We start from the raw sequence: 25,114 nt of genomic DNA, 5'->3' as shown, positions 1-25,114 counted from the left end.
ATCATAATATATCTTTTTAAGCCCAAACGGAAAAGAAAAGTTAAAAATCTAGTACTGGCAAATCAAGTTTTTCACGTGAAAGAGCATATAATTAAAAACAGTAATAGTAAAAGTTATGATATAAATGCTAAAGTCATCAGGCACTCTGCAGTTAGCTTGAAGCCTTATAAAATATCATTTAAGGTAAATTATTTCAATATTTCCTATTTTAATTGCATAAAAATGATGTTATGTGATATTTACTTTTTCATATTAATCGCACGGATCCATCTTTTTCTTTTCTCTAATTTATATGTAATCTTTGGAAACCTATAAAAACTACACTTGCTATTTTTGCTATTATTAGCACAATTAAATACGCAATATGTATTTGCACACATTTTTGATAAAATTTATGCGTATAAAGACTCCAATTTTGTCATATTTCGCCGTTACGCACGCTGGCATCGTTTCAAGGTACCCCTACCATGGTCACGCACGGAGCGAATATAAATAGAAGAAAACTTAAAAGTCAACTAGGATGATAGTCCCAATATATTAATTTTTTGTGAAATTATTCAAAAGCCTTACAACCCTGTATTGATCAACCATAAAATGTACTGGGACAGCTTTAGAATTACACCAGAAGAAAGAATTGATTTGGTAGGTTCATTGAAAACTAAAGAAGACTTGGAAACTGAGGTGGAAAAATTCAATACCGATATTCAACAAGCGTCCTAGGAAAATACTCCTGAATTACTAATAAGATAACTAAGGATATATAAGACCAAGGAAAAAACTACCCTAAGAAAATCTTGGAATTAGTCTATGAAAAAAGAAGAGCAAGAAAACAATGGCAACTAACCAGAGCAGCACAAGACGCACAAAAGTAAACCATCTTGCCTCACAACTAAAGAAGAAGATTAGGCACTTAATACATTGGATAAATTATTCTTGTACGGAATACTCGCTAAAACCATGAAGAATATATATACATATAATGTAGAATCAAAACTAACAAAAAGCCTATTAATATTTTAAGAATGTTTATGACTTATAGTCGCTGCTTATGTATTTATATTAGGTGAAATCTCGCCAATACCTCCGAATACTCCTCCTAATCTGACTTGTAACCTTTTTATTGGCGTTTTTTATATCTTTTTTCGTATCTTACATTTGACGTTATAATATTGAAAAAAATTTATAAAAAGTGCATATATCTGTATATAAAGTGTAGGAATGTAGATACTTATCTTATTTATTTATAATTGATCTTATTTAATACATTGTTCAATTTGGAGTACTCCCACTTGAATTGGACATAAATATAGTAGATAAGTGAGGCTCAATTAGGATAACTATAAAATACCTTTTATTTTTTTAAATCAACACCTTTATTAATTACGATATTATCACTATAAGTATATATCGCAGATCTTAAAAAATGCGTTTGGGAATTACCCCAGTTATGTTTGTTCTAACATACACAGAATATTCCATAAGTTTGCTTTAACTTGTATTCAAAATATATTAAAATTTATTAAACTGTGTCTATAATATGATTCACATCCCACTTATCAATGATGTTTTCACTACGTTTGAAGCGATACTAACTATCGTCGAAGTGTGTATTTTTACATCTGCGTTTTATGATTTATGCATATTTATGCGTATAGTCGGACAATTTTCAATTAAAGGTGACAAAATCTACAAATTGAACTAAACGATAGCGGCAACGATGTAAAGTGCCAGCAATTCTTACCGGGGTCATTTTTATTGTGTATGCGTCGCCCATGTAAATTAGTTAAATAAGTAATATAGTCTTATAAATATTTGCCCCCGTAACAATATAAATTGGTGCGCGATTCAGGAATGTATAGTAAGACAAGTTCAATGAATAGTTTGAAACATCGGTAAATTTATCAATATTTTGCTGATCTATAGATGAAGAGCTTCTTGCAAAATAGTGGTAAGCCACAAAATAACAAAACCGAGATATTGATGTTTAAAGTTTTAAAAAAATCTAGAAAATATTGCTTTAAATGTAAAAACCTTAACGCTTGTTATTTAATTATGTTATTTATTAAATTCCATGTTCATTTATCATTTCACATAAAAAAACACATATTTACATAAAAAAATATGTTTATTCGAAAAAAAAAATGTGGCTTAACATGTTCTTAAATTAAAAAAATCGTAAGACAAAAAATAAACTAAGTTATTAAACTGTTTATTCGGGCTGTTGGGCCGTTGTCTTCTGTTGAGATTTGTTCTCGACGTTTCGCCAACACTAGGGGTTGGCATCTTAGTGGCATAGTGTTGGCGAAACGTCGAGAACAAATCTCAACAGAAGACAACGGCCCAACAGCCCGAATAAACAGTTTAATAAGTTAGACGATGGCCGTGAAAGCCTAACGCAATTTAAACTAAGTTATGTTTCTACAATTTCCACTTCTTCATTCACATAGTCAGAAGCTTCGTTTAACTGATTATAAAAAGTATGGTAGACTGGCGGAATATAAAGTAACAAGCTTTTTATATTTTCCAGTTTATTTTTCGAAATTTTCAGAGGCTCGTTATATTTCTTGAGAATGTTTGACAACTCTATTGTTACAGGTCTGCCTTTCCTTAAGATTCTTCTTAACTTCTAACTTCTTCATAGTCTCCATTGACAGTATGTTTGACAAAAATTGACCCCACTTTTTCTGATTTAAATTGAAAGAGGATGATGTGTAATGACGAGATCGTATGTTAAAATTTTAAATTTTTTAGTTTAATGAAAAAATAAGTATTTTCCAAAGTTTTCTGTTTTTGAAGTTCTGTATTAGGTACTCTCTAATAAGAATAAAATTTTACTTTAATTTGTTAGACAACTATAAGATACCTGTCAAAAGACACATGATAATTTCACAATTATATCGGTCTTAGATTTAATTTTTACGTAATTACTTGTGTTTAAATAAATAATTAAATTATTTTTTGGTACGCCTCTGCAAAATTAATAAGTGGAATATGATTTCGTTTAAATGTTATCGTTAAGGGCTTCGTTAAGTGCGATGTTGCCAAGTAATCACCTTTAATTAAAAATTGTTTTATTATAGCGATGTATTAGTCTAGGCGCCAGGCGACATACTGTATGACTTATACATAACAGGCTACAATTTTCAGGATAGCTTCATAAGACCTCGACCCCCAAATATCTCTTGGGATACTTTCTGTACCGGGTGCTTTTTCTCTCCAGCTTATTCAAAAGTGGTCATTTTGAAGTGATGTATCAAATTTATTAACAACATATTGCTGTATAATTAATACAAAAGTCAACTTCCTGAAATATCCGAAAAAACTCTTGTCCGACAAAAATTTTGGTTCCATAAGGGAGTCCACCAAACTAAACATGCCAAAAAAACAACTTTAAAAAATTTAGTAATAACAAGCTGATTTTCTCTGTATCGTTCAAAAATAACGTGAAAAATACTATTTTTACATTTTCCAACAAAATGTACTCGCCGATTTTTATGTCATCTTAAATTTGGACATGTTCTTGGTCTCTTGGCGCCTCTTAGATACTACAGTCTAATTTTAGTGGACTACTTATTGTCAGTTCTTCTCGCTCAATATCCTGCCCACTGCCATTTTAAAGATTTAATTCTATGGATTGCATCAGTAACCTGGGTTTTATGTCTATCCATTCTGTTCTTTTTCGATCTCTCTTTGTTGTATTTAGCATGAATCGCTCCATTGACCTTTGACTGACTTTGACTTTCGATATTATCTCTTTCTTAAGTGTCCAAGTTTGGTAGCCGTATGTCATGATTGGTAGTATATACTGATCGAGTGCTTTTTTTTTAGGTGAATTGGCATCTTTGATTTGAATGTAACTGCATTTCTACCAAAAGATGCCCAATCCAGTTTTATTCTTCTGTTAATTTCTGGAAGTAAGGGGCCAGATTTATGTATTAATTGTTCCAGGTATACATACTCGTCTAGTGCCTCAAGTGCAGTGTTGTTTATTATTACATCTTGGACATCCGCTAACTCGTTGTAAATGTTTTTAGTTTTTGTCAAGTTCATTTTTAGGCCAACTTCATTGCTAGCTTCATTTAGGTCGCTTATAAGTACTTGTAATTCTGCAGGATTATTAGCAATGAAAACGATGTCGTCTGCAAATCTTAGATGACATCTTTAATTGTAGCAATTTTGTTGGTTAGAATTAAGTCAATTTTTTTCGAAGTGATTCCATTTGGAGCTACCGAAGTCCATTTTCTGTTCGATATTTTTCTTAAAGAATATATTTGCAATTGCCATGTTTTGGTAGTGAACGAACTGAAGCAGTCTTTCTGCCCTCTTATTTTTATCATCGACTTCTTGTTTCTTGTTTCTCTTTCCCACTTTAGCATTAAAGAAACCAGTTAAATACTTGAAATGACTTTTATTGTCATTTAATGCTTCATGTACATTGTTAGTAGAGTTCTTCTATTTCTTTGTCAGTGTGAGTAATCGTTAGGGCGTATATTTGTATAATTTGTATATTGTATAATTTGATACTTGTAAAGTTGTAAGTTGTAAGCTACAATATCCGACATACTAGTTATTTCTACTATTTTTTTATTCCATTATTTTTTGTTGATTAGGAAACCATTACCGCCCCTTTTCCTGCTCGTTGATGTGCCTCGATAGTATAATGTGTTTCCTGATGCTAATTCCAATAGCTTTTTATTTTTCCGTCTTTTTTCGCTGATTCCTACGACGTTCCATTTTATGTTTTCTGTTTCTTTTTCCAGTTCTTCAAGTTTCGTCTGGATTGATTTGATAGCGAGTGGAAATTATATGTCGCTATATATACCGTTGTTGTTTTATTTGGGTAGCGGTTTAGACTCCGCAGATTCTTAGCATCCTCTGCCCTTCTGGCTTGATCCCGAAAGCTACTTATTTCGGGGCCATTTGAGCCCACGGAGAATGAGGGCCATGATTTGAATGTTTGGTTCATGTTATGGGTTGTGAGGCGTACCTTACCATGCTCTCTCAGTAAGAGTTGGTAAGGGTTCGCTGGTGTGTTCCGATTATAAGACGTCAAAACCCGCCTTTCACCCTCCTCGTTCTGCTTTATAACGCATTCCCATAATACGCCATATATTGCCGGGGATTACGCGACTTATTTCTTCGTGGACGCAGGAGGTAGGATTCGTTGACAGAGCTGGCTGACTTTTTAGATTAGCTGCGACCCATTTGTCACTATCAGTTAGGCATTTACCGGAGGTTTTAATGATTTGCTCTTACCAGAAAAAGGACAACCCCTCCTATACATATACCAACGTTTATATATATATATATATATATATATATATATATATATATATATATATATATATATATATATATATATATATATATATATATATATATATATATATATATATATATATATATATATATATATATATATATATATATATATATATGTTAGGTATATTTCAAAAATTTTAAAATTACTATCAATTATCTAATATTAACTTTTATCAATAATTGGAATACTTAAAGAAGATCTGATAAATGTATATTCCAAGAATAAATTTTTACGAATGATCCGAGAAAACTACGTACACGAATGTGCTCAGTATATTTGATCCGAAAATATTCTTTGAAGTATTTGCAAAAAAAGGAATGTTGGAATGTATTTTAGTATACATTCTATGCTTGTGCTGCGCATATACTAATATGTTTCGAACATGGTGCGAACATTATTGCTATATGAAAATGGCATAATTAATTTCTTATAATTGTTTGAATTATATGACAGTCTTTCCTTAAAAACTAATTGTATTAAAGAAAAAGCCGAAATCCACAGAATAAGGATTTTTGGTATAACTTAATTCACAAAAATAAATACACACCTTCGCAAAACGCTACTCGTCAACGGGTATCCGATCTATGCTAAACGAACTATCGTTTTGCATTGATCTTCTTCTTGATCTGAATTTAAAACACATTTGCATCCCATTGTGCAATTTGTCGTTTTATTACTTTTTACGTAATCCCTAGGAGTTCTACGTGAAACTAAAATGTGATTACTTTTCTTATTTTCAGAACCGCCCAACTTTAATAGCTGATGAGGTATTCCGCATATCCTTTTTCTTCTATTTCCCTCTTATTCCTTGGTTTTTGTATTTTGACATGTCCAAACCAAAATGTTACTAAAAAAAAACAATTACTTTTTATAATTTGAAACCAACTACCCATTAATTAGTCAATTAGATTACTCGTTAATTAGTTAGTAATTGGTACAACTACTACCGTACTACCGTATGATAATAATGCCATGGTGCTATTATCGTATATTAGGCTGGCTTGGCGATATCTGCAAAAGAATTTGAATGCCTCTCTATCAAGTTTACTAGAGTAACCAAGACTATTATCAAAATCAGAATGCACTATTTTATTCTTGAAGAAAGAAGCTTTCGATCACTATATTCGAATTGTACTCACCAATAATGTAGCTTCAACAACAACATGTGAAATTATAAAAGCTTAAACTATAAAATGATAATCAACTGTGTTATATACCGACGCGCCAGGGGACTTAAGACGCCAACAAATATGATCACATGTTTTGTTAGACCTTTAATGAATGAACCCGTGTTGTCATAGTTCACTTAGCACCAATAATTGATGATAAATCATAACTTGGCGTTATTACTATCATGCCGTTAATACCTTCCCATACTTTATAAAAGTTATAATAAACAAATACTTTGCCTCATATTTTTACCAAAAGTAAATATCGAAATTTCATGTTTTAGGTTTTGAGGATGAGGCTCCAAGGTCCAATGGTCGTATTTCCTAGATACGCTAAATGGTAATTAGTTACTTTAAGATGTGGGTAATGAAATATTGTAATATTAATACAATTGTAACATTTTTCCCAAGCGAGTAGCATTTTTGGCAATTAGACATAAACTCCTCGAAAATGTTCTACTACCGTAGCTATGTCATCAAAACGTAATGCTCTCAATAAAAATAGAAATCTTCTCCAACTCATCACTGTTTTAAAATCATCCATTCTCCATAGTTCTTCAAAGTTAACTCGAGCACCATGGTAAATACCCGCCAAATAAAGCAAGCTTATAAGGGCTGTCATTTCTAGTTTGTCTGTATCCCTGGCATCTTTTGGACGACAATAATTAGATCTTACAGAACTTATGTACTTATTTGTGAAGTTCACGATGCTCTCAATCATGAGATCAGTTATAAGGCACTTTCAAATATTAATGATGTCTGTGAGATTCTTAGCTGGTCCTATGACCCCATGGAGATGGAGTAATATATTGCGAGGTGATCGCTTACTTTTTTTATTTTGATTTGTTTGCCAAATCCATGAGTCGAAAACTTTTTCACTTTTCTTTAAATGAACTATATCAGCCTCGTTGGAACTGTTAGCTTCGTCTTCGGCATTACTTCAATCACTCAATTCGGACTCAGAATCGTCATCACGTTCCGAAACATGTTCCTCTTTGTCTGTATCTCTATCATCCATACGCATATCGTCATTAGACTCAGCAAACATCCAATTTGCAACAGCTTCTATATTAGTGGGATCATTGAGATTGAAAATCTTCTTCTTATCTGCCATTTCTAAAATAAAATAAACAAAATGGAACTAATTGCCACAAATGATAGCGTGTATATGAGAGATACAGACCTCTTATATCAACGTAGAAAATTTTTAACCCAAAAAATGCATGAAATAGTAATATGTTATCAATATTACAATAAGGATAATGTAACTATAATAAAAAAAAACAGAAGTTATAAAAACTTACCTAAAAAGTCGCGCGTATATCTGAAATACAAATGTAAAATTCTCAGTAACGTACTATCCTTTGACAGATTATTTGTGCACTGGAAGGTTGCTTTAGTAATGGAGTAGGAACAGCGAAAAGCATTCGATCGCAGCGCAGCGTAAGTAATAGATATTATACTAAATCTGTTACACGTGTATCTACCACATACGCGCGACCGCGGGAAGGTTAAACATATATACACATAATTGCCTTTTGTAGTAGACTTTGTTAATATAAACTATGCAATTAAAGATACAAAGTGGTATTAAAAACAAGAAATGTCAAAAAATGGACTTATCAAGTTCATTTCCTATGGTCTTCAAATATGAAACAATACATTATATAACACCATAATCCGGAGCATTATAACTTATGGCAGTGAAGTTTGGCAAATTAAAACTAGAACAAAGCAAATGCTAAAGACACAGAAATGGACTTTTGGCCAGGATTCACAAGAAAGTCCAGGAGAGAACGAATCAGAAATGACCTTTTTAGAGAAATAACGAAAGTAGATCACACAATGTTCATAGATCAGCAGATTTAGTTTTAGGTTTAAAAAAAAGCTACTATCAACGGAAATGGGGTTTTGAAGACGTTGTTATAGGTTAATACTTCTCAATAAAAAAGGAAATGACGAGATATGAAAAAAAATAAGTATTGAAAAAACAGTAATTGACACGATTCAAGCTAAGAGTTTGAGATGGCATGTACATATAAGACGTATGAATAGAGACAGGTGGTGAAAGAAAATGATTAAGTGGGGACCAGTCCAGAGAAGAAGAAGAAAAAAGACATGACAGGAGGGCATCGGCCATGACCTAAAGGTATCTATACAATGATTATTAGCGAAATAGATATCTCTCTGTGGAAACTAGGATGCGAGAATCGACTATGATGTTGTATCTGTAATTTCAATTTATATATAAATCCTGTTTTTAATACAGTAGGAAAAAAGTCATCCAAATAAAATTTATCATTTATTATACGCTTATTTGTATTAATTTACATATATTGTAATATAAACATTCCTTTAAGCTTAAATCAACTCATTGGTCAATTTTTTTAAATGTGCCTTTTAATCAATAACAGTGTATTCTAATTGGTTATCCTAAATCCACTTTATAAAAGAATTCGTCTACGTAGTTCCTTTGATAAAAACGTTTTTAAGACAACCACAAGTCGACGAGATTAAAAAGTTGATAGATACTTAAGGTTAATATGACAAATATAAGCAAAAATATTTAAGATTACAATGACAAACATAACTAGATGTGTCATTTAACTGTTCGGAAACGACTCAAATGATAAGGATTACTTTACATAAATTCCATTTATAAAAAAGAAAACAGGAACCACTTAAGTAGTTATCGAAAGATGAGTAATACATCATCTACTAAAAAAGTTACCCATTAAGTCCTAAGCCGAAATATAAAGGGTCATCAAGCAGATCAAATAACTCAATTAATTTAATGAAAGAAGATTTTGATTGGGACGATCCTGAATTGACATAGTCACACTATTCCATATTCTGAATATATCATTTATTCAAAACCTAATAGAAAACAGACTATCCACCACCAGGCACCTTTTCAGGTGGCGAAGAGGGAATTGCCTCCCAGATATGGGTGGTACCGAGGATATGAAATACTCGGGGTGGACCTAAACTAGCACATAGATAGACAGATAGATTAGATTAGATAGATTAAAATACAGATAACGTTTACAATATAGACAGCGTAATATAATTAAAATAGTATTAAATTTCGTTACGTTGCAGCTTGGGCATTCATAGATACACTCTCGTAATATTCACCCAGTGACAATGGTCAAAAATTTGACATTAATATATCTTCACCATTGATGGCAATACTTAGATCGAGTTTAGTAGAACTTGCACGGAATGAAAATAATACAAAATCAGTTTTGTGAAAACAAATAGGAGCGACAGATTACTGAACCAATCAGAGAAGGTCTTTAGTGAGTTTGTTATTTTATCTTGTAAAAAATTTCTGTCTTTATCGCGAAATAGCATTGTTGAGTCATCCACATAAACTGATACAAATGCATCAGGCAATAAATATGATAGTTTATTAATATACAAAATAAATAATATCGGGCCCAATATGGAGTCCTGTGGTACTTCATTGGTCACAGATGGAACAGACAATGGTCGAAAATTTGACATTAATTCAGGATCACCTTGTTTTAATACCGGTGAAATAATAGAAGTTTTTAGCCTAGTGGGAAAAACGCCAGTATTGAAAGAAGCATATATAATGTAAGCAAGTGGTGTCAAAATCTGAAACGCAATTTTCTTAATTACTATACCTGATATTTCATTAAAACCACACGATGCTTTGTTTGTAATTTTATATTATTATATCTAAGATATCTTCCTCTGTTATATAAGATAGGCACAAACTATTTTAAACAAAATCGTTGGAATGTTGAAAATTAAAATTTGATTTAATTATTTTACTTGGTGCATCTATAAAGTAATCATTAAATTTGTTTGATATTATTTCTGAATTTGTAATTCTAATATCTATTTGTAGACAGATATTTTTGTGATTTTTTTTGTTTTCCATTAAGTTCATTTATAACAGCCCATGTGTTTTTTTTTTGTTAGAGGATTTAAAAATTTTGTTAAAAATAAAACTGACCTTTTGTGGTCTCAACAACAACTTTGTGCTGATATGGTGCGCAGGGTATGCCTTACTCAAAGTATACAAATCCTTTAGACTATCTAAAGATTTTACTTTTTGTGTGACCCATGTTTTTTGTTTTGGTAATGTTTGGTTTTCCTAATTGTACAACTAATATTTATTAGATCTGTAATTTATCATATATATATATATATATATATATATATATATATATATATATATATACAAGGATTTCCACAGTTTTCACTGTATTCCTTCACTCAACCGTTTTCTCCAATTTTTCCTGTTTAGCCAGTCCCCTTCCTGTAGGTTTCTTCTACTCATTGCTTCGTCCACCTCATCTCTGAAAGATCTTCGGGGTCTGCCTCTCTTTCTTCTTCCTATCGGGCTCCACTCTGTTATTCTATTTATCCACCGATTTTGGTCTGCTCTTCTGACATGTCCGTACCAGGTTAACCTCTTCTGTTCGATGTAGTCTATTATGTCGGAGTTCATGCCCATTCTCCTCTTAATCTCCATGTTATTTATCCTATCTCTTCTTGTTACTCTGCAGCTTCTCCTTAGAAATTCCATCTCTGTTGCTCTTATTTTGTCTTTGGTTTTCTTATTTATTGTCCAATTTTCACACCCATAAGTGAGGATACTTCTTGTCATGGTATTATATATTTTTTTCTTTGTTTTCATGCTGATGTTCTTATCCCATAGTACCGGGTTCAATTTTCGTATGCAGTCTCTTGTTTGTCCTAGTCTATTTTTAATATCTTCCTCCGTTGTTCCTTTGTTTGATATTATGAAACCTAAATACTTATACTTGTCTGTTCCTTTGATTTGTTTACCTTCGTCTATTTCCAGCTGTTTTATTTCTGTATTCTCCGTTGTTAGGTATTCAGTTTTCTTTAGGTTTATTTCCATCCCATTCTTTGTATATTCCTGCTCCAGTTTTCTCATCATAAAACTGAGGTCATCCTCGTCCTGTGTAATTTATCATGAGAGGCATTATATTTACTCTCAACATCAGTTGCATGATAAACATCTTGACATGTTTCTTTACTTAAGAAACTCTTGAATGCATTTATAGCACCTTCATGTGTTACTCTGAAAGTATTTCGAACTGATGTCATAGTTAGATTAGAGAGTTATCAAATAAAATTTTATCCTTCCGTTATTTTGAGACGTAAACGCTATTTTTTACGGTATAAGTTTTAATGGATATGTAATTTTAGAGTTATCAAATGGTCGAATTGGTGCTTCACGTTAATAGTTGACAGCTGTCAGTCAAGTGTCGTATGTGACAGCAAAATAATTAAATTTTTTTTTGTTTTCTTTCACTCAAGGTATATATTTTGTCTGGTTTTGTACATTTTGGGTTTTAAATTTTTTTTACAGAAATATGGAAGACATTTTAGAACAAGCAATATTAGTTGAAGCAAATGACGAAGTTATAGAAGATTTAATACTAAATCATATTTTAAATGATAACATACAAAATGTACATTCTGTATTCAATTTTAATAGCTTAGAGTCTGAGCAAGTCAAACAAAATTTTCGGTTTGAAAAACAGGACATTCCAAGGCTTGCACAATTATTAGAGATAGCAGATACAATAGTAACAGAAACTGGCCATACCTGTACTGGTATGTAATACCGAAAGGAACTAGAATTTTAAATTACTAACATATTGCATATTGTAGGACTCGACGAACTGTGCATTTTATTGGGTTTTCTAGCATACCCTAATAGACTTAGTGATTTAAAAACCATATTTTTACTATCTGCTCAGTCCTTCTCACAAGTTATCAATACAACAATAAAGTTGATTCTAAAACGTCACAGGTCACTTTTAGAAGATTTGGATGTTGTATTATGGTTAACACAAGAAAAATTGGAGCACTATTCACAGGTAGGTACTTATAGAGATTATATTTATATTTCCTATACTTGGTAATCATATAAAATAAGTAAATGTTTTTATTGTTGCTACAGGCAGTAGCTACAAAAGGGGCAGCACTTCAGAATTAATGGGGTTTTATAGTTGGAACTGTAAGGCGTATTTGTGAACTGTCTATAAACGAAGACGAATACTATTCGGGACATAAGAGATGGCACTGTTTTAAATACCAGTCCATTGTATGTCCTGATGGTATCATAGTCAGTCTAAAAAGACTTTATTTAGGGAGGCGCCATGATGCTGTGATTTTTAAAGACAGTAATATGTATATGGAATTAGAAAGGAAATGTGCCTTTGGGAATGTCAATTTTGTTCTGTGTGGAGATCAGGCTTATCCATTATCAGTCTTTTGCTATGCCCTTTTTCAAACCCAGCAAGATTACCCAATGGAGAACAAAAGTTAACACAGGAAAATTTTAATAACAGCATGTGCCAAGCTAGATTAGCTGTTGAGTGGGGATTTGCAAAAATTGTAAGGAAATTTGTTTTTTTTAGATTTTCACAAAAATCCAAAACTTTTATTGCAAGAGGTAAATTGTACAAAATGTGCAGTATTGCTGATAAACTGTCAGATATGTTTGTATGAAAACTAATGTTTGGGAAAGTATGTACTATTTCTTTCTTATTTTTAGATTTATTATTTTTCTGTTACGGTACTGTAATGTGATCTAATTCAATGCTGTATTCTAACAACTTTGGTAAAATATATTGCTTCCTGTTATTTCGTAAAATTGCTAAACTGGCTATCTCATTTATTATGTTTTAAGTGCGGAGAATTTGACTTCCTTTGTTATTTTTGTCTTGTGTCGCCAATACACACAAGTGTATGGTTTTGTATTACGGTCACAATTAGCTTAAATTACGGCACTCAAAATCACAATACAATAGGGTGATTTATTGATGTACCCTCTTCCACCCAACGGCGAAGGTTCTTTTCTGACCTGCAATCTCAAGACACACTTCATCCCAAGACAGCGGACGAAACACACCAAGTTTTTTGGCTCTCGTGCCAAGGAGCCTCGGCGTCCCGACGCGGCACCATCTGGCTAAGAATACGACATTAATATTTCAAAGGGTAAGTCCATATTCTTTGTACAGACAACAATAATGAGTAAGACCAGTTAAAATCCACAAGGAATCTACGTTCCTGTATTTGGCTGTATACCATATATTAAAAAAATTTATTAAAAATCCTTTGTAAAAGGTATATATTTTTTTTTTTTCTTCTATAACAGCCCATTTGGGTTTTTAAAAATATATACCTTTTACAAAGGATTTTTAATAAATTTTTTTAAGACCAGTTAATTTCGTAATTTATTCACAGTTGTATTTACTATTTTTCACTAATTTATTTACAAACAAAATATTGCATTTTTACTTTATAGTTATTTATCTAATATCATTTAACCAGCGACCTCTTAAGTTTTATACAAAACAACTAATGTTCTACATATTTTAATGTAATTACTCCTAATTTAGACACATATTTAGAGCACTAATTTTATTGTATTTTTAGTTAATTTTCACTGTATTAATGTTGAACTGTTTTGTATTATATAATATTGTGAATTTTAGCATATAGTGAGATTGTAAACACCTTTTTTGCCGAGTAATTATTTCTTTTCCAATTGTATTAACCCATTAATTGCCAAAATTATTGTGTAAATGTAACCTTCTGAATAACATTTTTTTAGATATTACGTCTTCAACATACTTGTGGATTGTCTGTTCTAAAATGAATTCAATTTTTATTGACAGTTTCTTATTTAAGTAAAATGGATATCTGTATTGAAATATCAATTAATTAATTTGCTGTTTATCAGTAACTAAATATTTTGTATTATATAACTTTTTTAGGATATAGTGAGATTGTAAACATGTTTTTTAACTAAATGATAAATTATTAAAAACTCATAAACCTACTAACCTACTAACCTACATAAACTAAAAGACTTATTTATTTACTTAAAATTATTTTTAAACTAATCTACTATAAACACAATTAAACTATAAATATGCAAAAAATAACAACTCATTTGAAGCTGCTACAGTTTGACCTTTCTAATAATTTTTTTTTATTTAAACAAATATACCCGCATCAACCACTAAGGGTTATTAGCGGGGGGACATACACAAACAGTAAGATACATATTGTTACATAAAAAAATATTTTTTTACAATCTGGTATATAGTTCAGTCATTTTAAGATAACTTAATAAAGACTGTAAATTTGACGTTAGTATACTTTTTAAATTATCACTAAGGACACACGCGATTCTTTCGTTCTGGGACACTCAACAATTATATGTTTCACTGACTGAGTGTTGCACTTGGTACACATCGGAGCAGCCTCCTGGTTGAAGACATGCTTATGTGTAAGGAAAGTATGTCCTATTCGGAGTCAGTTGATGATGACTTGGTGTTTTCTATTATTTGGTAAGATGAGTTTGGTTCCTACTTGACTTAGACATTCTTTGTTGAAATGGGTCTCTTCTAGGCATATGACTTAAGGAAGATATTCGTATATAAGAAGCTTAATGGATTCTATATGTGTAAAATAACCATTGGGATTCCACCGTAATATGAATGTGCTGGCCATTAACTCTTTATGTGTTAACTATTTATTGTTGAGAACTTGATTCTTAGTCAGTTTCGTCAGTAGAAGAAGGACTGTTGAGAAGCAGTTTCTTCTTCAATCTGGTAATATTGTTTTTTAAAGTTTTATTTTGTATTTGAGAATATATAAAGTTTAAGATTTCTTTTATTTCTTGGCTTTCATTTGAATAATTTTTAACAATGCGTTCAGGATGTTTTGAGTGAAGGGAATTTGCCAGAAAATCACATATTTCATGAAAAGTAAGTGTAAAGGAAGAGAAGGGAAGTTTCTTTTTTCAATTTTTTCTTTAATTTGATTTAGAATAATTGGAATATCTTCTTGGGTTTTCGACTTTTTCTTAGGTTTTTGAGTATCAGGAGGAGGTAGGTCATTTTCAAGAATTTCAGGAGAGTATATTTGTCTTTTAGTTGCAGGAGTAATTTAATTGGTTTTTATATCGCTTTCAATTACTAAGGAATTATCTTGGAATATTTTTGGTTGATTCAAGATTTGTAATTCATTGTTTGTTTGTGAGGAAGTGGTTTGGTCCTTTGTAGCTGATGCGTGATTTTGTATGGTATTTGGTTCTGGTTCCATTAATGTTTCGGTATCTTCTTGGTATTGGTTTCGTGGTTGATCTTGTAGCTGATTATATTTTTCATTGGTAGAGTTATGTATATTCACGTGGTGGTCAGTTTTCATTTGATTAATTAAGTTGCTTGATGATGATAAAGAAGGACAGTCAGAATCGTGATGTTCGAGAATATTGCATCTGGAGCAGTTTAAGCCATCTATGGAAATGTATAGTCGATATGATGTATTGTCGAATGAGATTAGAAATGAGTTAGGAATTGATGCATTTTCTAAAGGACTTATGAACATTTGCCTCCTAAAGCTGAGTACGTGACTGTATTCTGAGTCTTGCATGCCTACTCGTAGAAACGTCATGTTGGAGGCGGATTTTATACCCATAGTTTTTAAGTGCTCTTCAATTATGCTATTAGGTATAGTAGGACATACATTAGATATGGTGAGTCTTTGGGCAGGGGTTATAAGTCTTCTTACTTTAAACTGGTTACCATCAATATTTATATATTTGTGGAAGCTAAGAAATTGATCAACTACATATTTAGAGGAGAGGTAGATGCAGACGCGGTTGTTTGCTATTTTGGATGCCCAAACAACATTTTTGGGTTGTACTATTGATCTAACAGCTTTTACATATTCGAAAACTTTTATTCCTTGTATGGTTGAAAGTATAATACCTTGGTCTTTTGAAGGATATTAAACTTTAATGCATTGGAGTAAGATATATGTGACGTAGTGGATTAATTTCGTGAGGTAGTAGTTGATTCCGGTTTATCCATCTTCCCGCTGAGAATTTCCGTACATTGGCACAGAGGATCTGAAGCCGGACCTGGCCACTTAATAAAATTAAACAGCAGCCTAGCCTAATTACTTGTTAGAAGCACAAACCAGCAAAAAGTTGTTGTCGATAATCGATCAGTTGAATTGAAATCGATAAAATATTTTGCCTTTTAAACTTCTGATTTTAAGGTTATTAATAATGCAGTTTTGTACTCACAGAATTCTACGATTTTCAGTACACTGTCACATTTAACTTTAAGTTGCAAACAGTATAAAAATTAAATTATATTTTTAATTTTAACTACTAGTAATTAACAATTTGTCACAACCGATAGAAAGCTGTATGATCTGCCAGATATCGGGGCCGGACCTCTAATAAAATTGTATAAAACTTTTGTTGGTTTTTAACGAGATTCAAAATTTGCTTAGGTTCACTAATTTAAATTTCAAATCTCTTTTACTGCTGTTCCCACATTTCTTTGAGTACTACTTTTCGTCCTTCCAAATCCATTTTTCTTTGTTCTAAAGCAATTTTTCTTTCCTTTAGATCTAGTTCTTTCAATTTTCTGTTTTCCTCATTTTGAGCCTTTTTTTGTTTTTTGTTTTTTGTTTTTTTTATACTGCCTAGGACCTAAAATAAAAGACACAAAGGGTTAAATACAATACACTTTGTATCATATGTGTTTTTACCTCATACTCCATTTACTGGTGTGGTTGTGTTTCTGTTTGAAATTGCGGTTGCTCCATCAATGTTTTTTTTTTGGGGTGTTCTTAATGGATGTTTTATGTCATTTTCCTCACTCTTATGCAGTTCGCATTCATCGCTAAAACATTTAAAGATTGCAATTTTTTTTTTGTATTCCATCTAACATATCAGTTGTATCATGAGGCACAGTATAATCTAAAAAATATAATAGTGGTCTTTGTATAATATACATTTAATGAGAAGTAAAATTACATCAAAAATAAGAAAGTTTAAAAACAATAAGTAATATTATTATATCAAAAGTATATCGAATGAAAATTTCAAATACACTACTACAAAATCGATATTTTGGATATACTTTGATTATTTAGTATGGATCTATTTACTTAAAATCATGATCACTTTCCATTTGGAAGTTTTGTACTGGCATAGTTCCATTCTCTAGAGTATTAGCCCACATATCGCTTGTTCCTTCTCCTAGTTGAAAAGTAATTTTTTGGTTTGCTTTGGCATCTTTTCTTAACCTTGCTTCTTTAATCAAGTCGGCCATCTCTTTCAACAAAAAATTCATTTCTATTTGGGTTTCCTCGACGCCAGATCGAAAAATTACCATTTTAGTAATAAAATTCCTAAAGGTAAAAAGCGATTTTATGGAAGTAAAATAACTCTAGATGGAATTTATGGTCTCGAGCTATTTATGGTTTTTGTATCCCTCTTTTCACCATTCTCCAAGACACTCTTAAATAATTCAATTAAAGAATCAGGGTATTCTAAGACTGTTAATACTAGTCTGCCGTTGTAATTCCATCGCGTTACTGCAACTTTTGGTAGTCTTCGTTTTACAATTGTATCTAAAACTTAAGTTCGTTTAGAGCATTTAGAAAAGAAAGCAGCCATTCCACTTAAAGTTGCAAAAAAAACTTCTTTTTTTCATTCTTTGATCTGCATGACCGATTGTGATAAAACTAAGTTTATTTTGTTGGCAAAACAGTTTATAAATATCGCACTAGATGGGGGTCGTAGACCCCCAAATGCCCAGTCATAACTGCAGCGCCTTCACAACTTTGGTAAATTAGCTTGTCATTACCATTAATGGATTTTAAAAGTTTGCAAAGAATTTTATATATTGCGTCTGCCTTTCTATCTTCTGATACATTTATAAAACCTAAAAATCTTTCCTGTATAATTCAGATTGTATGAACAAATCGTACTAGTGCAAAGAGTTGGCTAAAATTGGTAATATCAGTTGTTTCATCCAAGATAATTGCAAATGAAGCGTGTTTGTTTAATTTCATTAATTATTTTGTTTGAAACTACTGTCGAAATAGCAAAAATCAAATCATTCTGAATTTGATTTAAGGTGCCCTAAAACACACTGGACTGTTCTAAATGTGTTTTTAAACAAGGGTACTTAAAAATTAGTGAAACAAGATCCATGTAACTGCCCCTATTTGCTGATGTACTGGTTTCGTGGTGACCTTATTCCTTAATTTATATATATTAATAAAGTTAAATGCCCTGTATAAATTTATATTAATCCAGTTATGCAATGTTTTCGTTGTCTCCGATACGGCCATTCCGGCTCACAGTGTAGCGGAAAGAAAAGGCGTAGAAATTGGGTCAGACAATGAATTTTTGTGTTTATTGCAAAAATAATAGTCATAATTCTACTTATAAGGAGTGTCCAGAATTTAAGAAGCAAACTAAAATCAAAGAAGCTATGTCTAATTTGAATATATCTTTCAAAGAAGCTGAAAACATATTAACAATCCGGCCTATTCTAGCCTTATACAAAAAAATAAATTTGCTCCATTAATGGATTCAGCTATAGAATTTCCCGTTTTAAAAACTTCTACAGCACAACATCCAGTCCATAATACTTCTTTTAAATCGAACTTTAGGTCAACATATGATTAACCATCTTCTCCTAAACCCTTGCCAAAAAAAAAAGAAAAACTAGTGATTCTTCTTCCAATTTCCCACCCATTAGACGAGAATTTAATACTAGCTTTTGTGCAGGACCGGTCTCCCAGTTTGGAAAAGAGCCGCAGAATGATTTTTCCACACTTAAACATCAATTAATTACCATGTTAACAAGTTTTTTTCACCAATTTTCACAGAATCCATTATTAAATAGTAGTTTAAATTTTGAAGATATAGAGTTTAAAAATAAAATTAAAAACATTGTTAATATATATATATATATATATATATATATATATATATATATATATATATATATATATATATATATATATATATATATATATATATATAATAACGGATTTATTACGGCTGTCGCCGCTTCTCCGCCCCCAATTTCCTTTTTTTTCTATTATATGCAGTTGCCTCTTCTAAGTCTCTTGCCGCCATTGCTTCATCAATAACGTTGCGCCAACTTCTCCGTTGTCGTCCTCTCTTTCTTCTTTTCGAAGGGATCCATTCTAGTACTCTTCTAGGCCATCTGTACTTTGGCATTCTTTTAACATGTCCGAACCAGATTAATTGTTTTCTTTCTATGTCATCATTGATATTTCGCTCCATTTTCATTTCGTCTCTTATTTGTTCTTTTCTAACTGTCTCTAGTTTCGATCTACCTCAGCTTCATTGTTAATATTATATTTAAAACCTAACAAAACAAAACAAAAAAACTCAAAGATGTCCTTTAAAGAAAATCTTAAGATTATTCAGTGAAATGCTAGATTTCTTAAAGCTAACAAAAATTTTCTTTACCAAATTTTAATGGAGGAAAAGTTTGATATTGCAATAATTTCTGAAACATAGTATAAGCCTACTGATAACATTAAGTTTAATAACTTTAACGTCATTGCGGTTAATAGAGATAAAGGTTATGGAGAAGTAGCAATTTTCATTTCACATAAAATTATATACGAAGTCATTCAATTTAATCATAATTTTAATCCAAAAATTGAAGTTTGTGGAATCAATATCATTCTTGGTAACCAAAAACTGGCTATAGTATCTCTATATAAACCCTTCGATGTTAGAGCTAAATCTCAAGAATACATAAATTTATTTAATCAAATAAAACATGATTAAATAATAGGAGGCGACTTTAATGCCCATCACGGCATGTGGGGCTCACCTGCATGCTCACATGATGGTAGAGTTTTGGTGGATGCTTTAGATCATTTTCCAAACTTGATTGTTATAAATGATGGATCTGCCACAAGGACTTGCCCTCCTGGCCAGGCTAAATCTGCAGTAGATCACACAATTGCTTCATCTAAGGTATTTCCTACACTTGGTTGGTCTGTTAGTCAGGATACGTATGGATCAGATCATTACCCAATCAGTATTACACTTAATAACTATTATCACAATGATGCAATCCCGTCCCTATTATATAAATGGTCTATGAATGAAGCAAATTGGACCTTATGTAGGTCTAAATTAAAGTTCTTTTATTATTTGAAGAGGTTAACGTTATATTAAAAGTCCGCGATCTATGCGAGAAGTCTTTATTATTATAGAATACACTGTAATGAGGTTATTTACATTTACAATACACAAGATTACGGATAATTGTCTGCGACCTGCGAATTAAAATATCGAACACCCCCGTCGTTAATTGGATACGTCTTTCGTCTTTTTCGGCGTGCACGATAATTTAAGTCTACTCAGTTCCAGCGACAAAAATCGAATGCCCCGGCTCAGGAGGAATGTGTGTTCTCGTCTACATATCTCCTGTCCCCCTTCGCCTCTGAATCCCGTCTCCCTTATAGTGACTTAAGCATATTGTTTAAGTGGTTCCTTGCAGTGGCGTAACTAATGAATAAAACTATGCTAAATACTTATAGTAAGAAATATTCCTACATTCGGCCATCCTGCTAGGAATCCGACTCGGATTCTGATTGGTTCTCTACCCATGCCTTCATATATTCAGCGCACGTTGATGTGCTCAGGGGGCCTTCATGATATCCTGACTTTTTCACATCATATCTATCATTGGGCTTAACATCTACTACCATATATGGTCCAAGATATTTCTTCCTCAGTTTGAGTCCACCACCAAACTGCGTTCTCTTAATTGCCACTAGGTCCCCTTTTCTATACATTCTCGGCTTCTTCCTTCGTAAGTCATACCTGCGTTTATTGTCCTCCTGGACCTTGATTAACTGACGTCTACTCTCGTTTCTTAACATGTCTCTACCTTCATCATACTGTTTGATCATTTCCTGCTCTATTATTTCTTTCATCCTTAGATCTTCTTTATTCTTCATCTTTGTCCCAAAAAGTACTTCGAATGGCGTAGCATCAATGCTTCTTTGATAAGTGGAATCAACAAACTGTTGCAACTTATAAATATGCTTATACCACTTCGTCGGTTCCTCTATACTCAATTTGGTTAATACTGGGATTAACGTTCTATTGACACGTTCTACTTGCCCATTGCCTCTTGGTACACCTGTCGTAATCTTAATGTGCTTAATTTCTTCACTTTGGCAATACTCTTCGAACTCGTTCGCTGTAAATGCGGTACCTCTATCGGATATTATTCGGAGAGGATTTCCGAAATCCTTCTGTTGCCTCTTCATACATTCTATGACTTTTTTTGCCGTCGTTGATTTTGTAGGATAAAACCATGCAAATTTAGAAAAATCGTCGATGATCACCAAAATGTGATTATAGTTCTTGTTGGTTGTAGCTAACGGTCCTAAATGATCAACATGAAATGTTTGTAAAGGTCCATCGATTTTTAGTATCGGGTGTAACCAACCCTCTTTTTTGCCTTTTTTTCTACTTCCAAGTATACACTTAATACAATTTCTTACACAATGCTCGACTTTTTCTCTAAGATTAGGAATATAACATTCTCTTTGAATTAACTCCTGTGTTTTTGTTACAGCAAAATGTCCTACGTCGTGTAACAATTTAATTACTTCTGTTTGCATTCGTTTCGGAATGACTAACAATTCCTTACCTTCGTCATAGTTAAATAGAATATTGTTTCTAATCAGAAAGTCCTCGTAAGCTTCCGTAGCAAGTATTTTCTTTATTGCTTGAATGTGGTTATCAGCTTCTTGAGCATGCATTATTCTTTCTATAAAACCTGGTTCTTGTACTACTGATGTCTCATTTATTATCATGACTATAGGGTATCGACTGAGAGCGTCTACATGAGCCATCCTTGTTCCCTTTCTGTGTTCCAGTTCGTATTGATAATCTTCCAGTAACAGAGCCCACCTCGCAACTCTGGTAGTTAAATCTTTTTTATTCATGGTCTTAGTAAATGCGGAATAATCCGTTACTATTTTAAATTTGATTCCGAGTAGATAGATACGAAATTTTTTGACTGCTTCTATTATAGCTAAAACTTCTAATTCGTAACTTGTATACTTTTCCTCGGCTGGACTTGTTTTTTTGCTCATATTATAAACTGGGTGAAACTTATTATCTTCTCTCGATCTCTGTAGAAGACAAGCTCCATATCCATGACTGCTAGCGTCTGTGTGTAACTCGGTTTCTCTATCTGGGTGATAAATTTCTAACACCGGCTGACTAGTTAACAGCTCTTTAAGTTTTGAAAATGCACTCCTTTCTTTTGATCCAAACTCAAATGTTTGATTTTTTTTGAGTAGATCACTTAATGCTTTAGCTATCGTAGCATATGACGGTACAAATTTACGAAAGTATCCAGTCAGGCCTAAAAATGACTGAATCTGCTTAAAGTTCGTTGGTTCCTTGAATTTCTTTATGGCCATTGATTTTTCATCCGATGGCTGAATTCTGCCATCCTCAATAATATATCCTAAAAACGTTACTCTTTTCTGTAAAAATTGGCACTTTTTCTTCTTTATCTCTAAGCCGTAGTCCCTAGCTACTTCGAGTACTTGCTTTAAACGTACAACTCCTTCTTCTTCGGATTTACTTAAAACTATTATGTCATCCATATAGTAAATTGCTATGTTCTTGGATGTCAGCTCTCTAAATATGTGGCTAATAAATCTTTGAAACACTGCAGGACTATTACACAATCCGAACGGACACCTTAAAAATTCGTATTGTCCGTCTGGGGTGACGAATCCCGTGTATTTAATGCTATCTTCCTCTATTGGTACATGGAAGAATCCATTCTTGAGGTCTATTGTGCTAAAATATTCTGCACCTTGTAACCGATCCAATACGTCTTCTATTAAAGGTAATGGAAACCTATCTTTTATTATATTCCGGTTAAGTTTTCGGTAATCACCGCAAACTCTGATCTGTCCGTCTTTCTTTTTGACGAGTACAATTGGACTTGCAAAATCGGATGTACTAGGTCGAATTATTTTTTTCTTTATCCATTCCTCAATTTGCTTACCTACTTCTTGCTTTTCTGGTATTGATAGCCTTCTGGGGTTTTGGTGTATCGGTTCTTCGCTACTTAGAATTATTTTCATTTTTATATCTGTAGTCTTGGTCTGTCGCGGTTCATAATTTTCCACTAATTCTTTTATCTCCATCTTAATATTTGAGTCTTTTATACGTTCCAGTTGTAGATTATCATCGTGTGTTGCCTCGTCAACTGCAATCCTCATTATCATATTATCTACTTCTTTTTTGCATACAATAATTCTATCTTCGGTTATGGTAACCTCTGCTTGTTTTAGTATATTGTTTCCAAGAATAACTTCAACGTCTAATGCTCCTTTTGGGATTACATGAAATAAAATATGGAAATCTTCGCCTTGAATTTCCACTATTATATTAAAAGAACCTAAAGTCTCAACCTTAATACCTCCTAATCCATTTAACTCTACTATATTCTTCATAAGAATGACGTCATCAAAGTGCTTTTCAAAAATATCTTGTCTCATTGCACTTATGTCACTTCCTGTATCAAACAATGCACGTAACGATATATTTCCAAATTTTAAGGTCACTGAGTTTTTATATACTACGTCAATGACATTTACCTGACCAGAAGTCGAAGGTCTATCTTCTTTAACATTGCATCGAGAAGAAACGTGTCCAAATTGGTTGCATTTGAAGCATTTCGTTCCCTTGGCTTTATCAGGACAATCTCTCGATCTGTGCCCTCGATTTCCACAATTATAACATTGCTCTTCTTTCTTAATTCTGTTTTCCGACATTCTTCTGTCATCTCCTCTAGCTTCGTTGTTTCTATAATCTCGTCGTATTTCATTGTTTCTACCATCTCGTCGTACTTCATTGTTTGTCCACTTCTTTCTATGCGTTTCAGTTGTAGAGGATTTGTGTGCCGTCTGTTTTTTAATGAGTTCATACAATTTAATTTTTTCCTTGAAGTCTCTGAAGTTGTTTGCGCCATAAAGTACAACTTTGTTAACAGGGTCGTCTTGAATGCCTTCTATTGTATATTGTATTGTAACCTCGTCTTCTATGTTACCTCTGCTACCAATTTCCCTCATCGTCAGTACATACTCCTGTACACTTTCATCATGTTTCTTCTTTCTACGCATCAGCATTTTATGTATTTCAGCACTACTTATTTTATTTTCGAATTCCGAAGTAAGTCTTTTCTTCAATAGTTTCCAGCTATTAATTCCTTTTTCTGACTGAATATACAGTTTCGCAATTCCTTTTAGGGATCGTTTTGCAAAAATTAGCATTTGCAAATCATTCCATCCCATTAATTCAGAAATTTCTTCGAAGTCAGTAATCCATTTTCTCACTGGATAATCGTCTTTTCCGTCGAAGGGTCTTATGCTGTCTTCTACGTCTTTAAAAGTCAAAGCAAAAGAATCATTTACTTTACCGGCCGTCATTCTACCTGATTTTGTTTTTTTCTTTGTCTTTAAAGCCATCGTTGGCCTACTTTCAGTTTCTTCCTCGTATTCATTATCGTCTTCATCGTCAAAACCGTCTTTATCGTCATAAACGTCTTTATCTTCGTCATAAGCTTCTTTATCGTCGTCCGCGTCGTTATCGTCATCGTCATCTTCGTCATTCTTGTCATCTACATTTAATTCATTCAAAAACGAAAAAATACGTTCAATTACGTCGTCATTTGCACCCGAATAATCCAGA

At 32.4% G+C, this 25,114-nt stretch overlaps 1 protein-coding gene across 1 annotated transcript in view; it reads left to right on the top strand.

Annotated features, from left to right (window-relative positions):
• The first annotated feature begins 9,595 nt into the window (after positions 1 to 9,595).
• LOC140440404 (uncharacterized) overlaps positions 9,596 to 25,114 on the top strand; it is a 32,147-nt gene continuing 16,628 nt past the window's right edge. The window contains exons 1-3 of the mRNA XM_072530875.1: positions 9,596 to 9,794; positions 11,870 to 12,117; positions 12,175 to 12,383. Coding sequence (XP_072386976.1) covers positions 11,874 to 12,117; positions 12,175 to 12,383 — 453 coding nt within the window. The 5' untranslated portion in view covers positions 9,596 to 9,794; positions 11,870 to 11,873. The remainder of the gene's footprint in view (positions 9,795 to 11,869; positions 12,118 to 12,174; positions 12,384 to 25,114) is intronic.

This window comes from Diabrotica undecimpunctata, chromosome 1 (genome assembly GCF_040954645.1).
Source record: "Diabrotica undecimpunctata isolate CICGRU chromosome 1, icDiaUnde3, whole genome shotgun sequence".
NCBI classification, from domain to species: domain Eukaryota; kingdom Metazoa; phylum Arthropoda; class Insecta; order Coleoptera; family Chrysomelidae; genus Diabrotica; species Diabrotica undecimpunctata.
Note: the sequence above shows the minus strand (reverse complement) of the source record. Positions and strands in the feature narration are given on the sequence as shown.